General features: G+C 39.7%; 1 protein-coding gene across 6 annotated transcripts in view; it reads right to left on the reverse strand.

Moving 5' to 3' along the window:
* LOC106939742 (band 4.1-like protein 1) overlaps positions 1-1,837 on the reverse strand; it is a 45,295-nt gene that overhangs the window by 12,812 nt on the left and 30,646 nt on the right. For all 6 annotated transcript variants that reach the window (XM_015022274.1, XM_015022271.1, XM_015022272.1 and 3 more), the window contains exon 5: positions 1,424-1,499. In XM_015022274.1, coding sequence (XP_014877760.1) covers positions 1,424-1,499 — 76 coding nt within the window. The remainder of the gene's footprint in view (positions 1-1,423; positions 1,500-1,837) is intronic.

Below are 1,837 nucleotides of genomic sequence, written 5' to 3' on the forward strand. Positions count from 1 at the left end.
GCCTGAAGCAGGCAGGCTGCAACAGGTAGTCAGCCTGCTTAATCCCAGCCAGTTACAGGCATTCCAGGGATAATCCATGGAAAAGGAAGGGGGGGCTCTGAAAGCTTTGAAATCAGAGAAAATATGCCAAGAGAATTGTTACAGTACCTTTATGTTAAGACACACACACACACACACACACACACACACACACACACACACACACACACAAACTAGCATCTTTATAGATGATGTGTGTGAGCAATTCCTTCTTTGATAAACACTGACTGCACAAGCGAAAGTGTTACAACTGGTAATGTGGGGGAAGGGTGAAATGGTGTGTGTGTGTGTGTGTGTGTGTCATATTGACATATTGTGAGGCCCAACACAATGTTGCGAGGACCCATGTGCCTTATGGGGACAAATGCCCAGAGTCCAATGAGAGAAGTGTTGTTTTCAGGTTAAGGTGTGAGTTGAGTTTAAATCAATCTGCATTATTGCACATTTCAGCAACGAGGCAGTTCAATGTAGTTTATATCACAAAAACATCACATCATATTCACCAGTATGTTGGTCAATGTGTCATGAGTTGTAGTGGTGAGATAAACACAGTGGACCCAGGTTATGGTGAAAAAATTATGATTTAATAATAATAAGCACAATAATTCAGGCAGCACAGATGAGCAGAAGGGAAGAAGCTCAAAACTGGTAGCAACTGGTTAAAATCACAACGATGGTAGACTAGACAAGATAGTAGCATAGATGAGAACCCGACAAGGAAACAAGGGACACAGGTGGGTTTAAATACTCAGGGAGACAATCAGGGGAAACAAGGAACAAGTGTAACCAATCAAGGGGTAGACAGGACAACACAGAGACTCCACAGAACACAGAAACCAGTACCAGTTAAGTTTAGGGTAGAGGTTCAATTAATAAATGAAAAATGAATGGAAGTCAACACAAATTCCTCAGTTTCTATAGAAGTAAAATTATAACAATAAGACAAAAAACTTCAGGTCACATCAGTGTCACAAAAAGACTAAACAAGAAAAAAAAATGCATCTCCTCTTCACATTTATTTAGTTCATTTTTAGCCCAAAAACAAAAATTGTCTGAGCAATAAAAATTTGAGAAAAATAAATAAATTATAAGGACACGCATGTGTGTGTGTGGGTGTGCGTGTGCATGTACATCCTGCATAGAGAGGACTATTATAACCACTACCACCAACTAAAGTAGGTTGTTGTGGATAGCTTTTCTTTTTCAATTGGAATGTGCTTTGATAGTCAGTTCAAGAGATATTATATGAATTAAGTTTTAGCTAAAGGTAGAGCAGAGAATAGACTACTAATGGCCAGAAGCATAAATGCAATAACTAAAATCAATGGAAGTAAATACTGAGTCTGCAGTGGGATGGAAGCATGCGGATGTGTGTGTTTGGTACCTGGTAATGTCCTCTGTGAGCTGGGAAGGATCTGGGGGGTAGAACTTCACTGCAAAGGCAAACTGCCATGGAGAGTCTGTTGGAGGAGACGCTGCAGTGAGAACTACGACTTCAGACAAACTGGAAAATGTATTTCCCCATTATGGGTTTCTTGTTCTTACACTTACATATGTATTATCAAACTAATCTTAATGTCCAAAAATAAAAACTAGGGTAAATACAAAACGAATGACGGCTTATTAAGGGAAAATAACTATCCAAACCAACCCAGCAACTATTTGAAAAAAGTAATTCTTGTTGCCATAGAGCAGGGGTCTACTACAGCCGGATCTGGCCCGCCTCCTCATTTGGTCCTGCCCCTGAACGATACCAGAGAGCATTCAGTGTTTTTTTTTCATATATATGTGGATTTTT

Source organism: Poecilia latipinna, unplaced genomic scaffold (assembly GCF_001443285.1).
Source record: "Poecilia latipinna isolate Pla-1442-1.1 unplaced genomic scaffold, P_latipinna-1.0 Scaffold2967, whole genome shotgun sequence".
Taxonomy (NCBI): domain Eukaryota; kingdom Metazoa; phylum Chordata; class Actinopteri; order Cyprinodontiformes; family Poeciliidae; genus Poecilia; species Poecilia latipinna.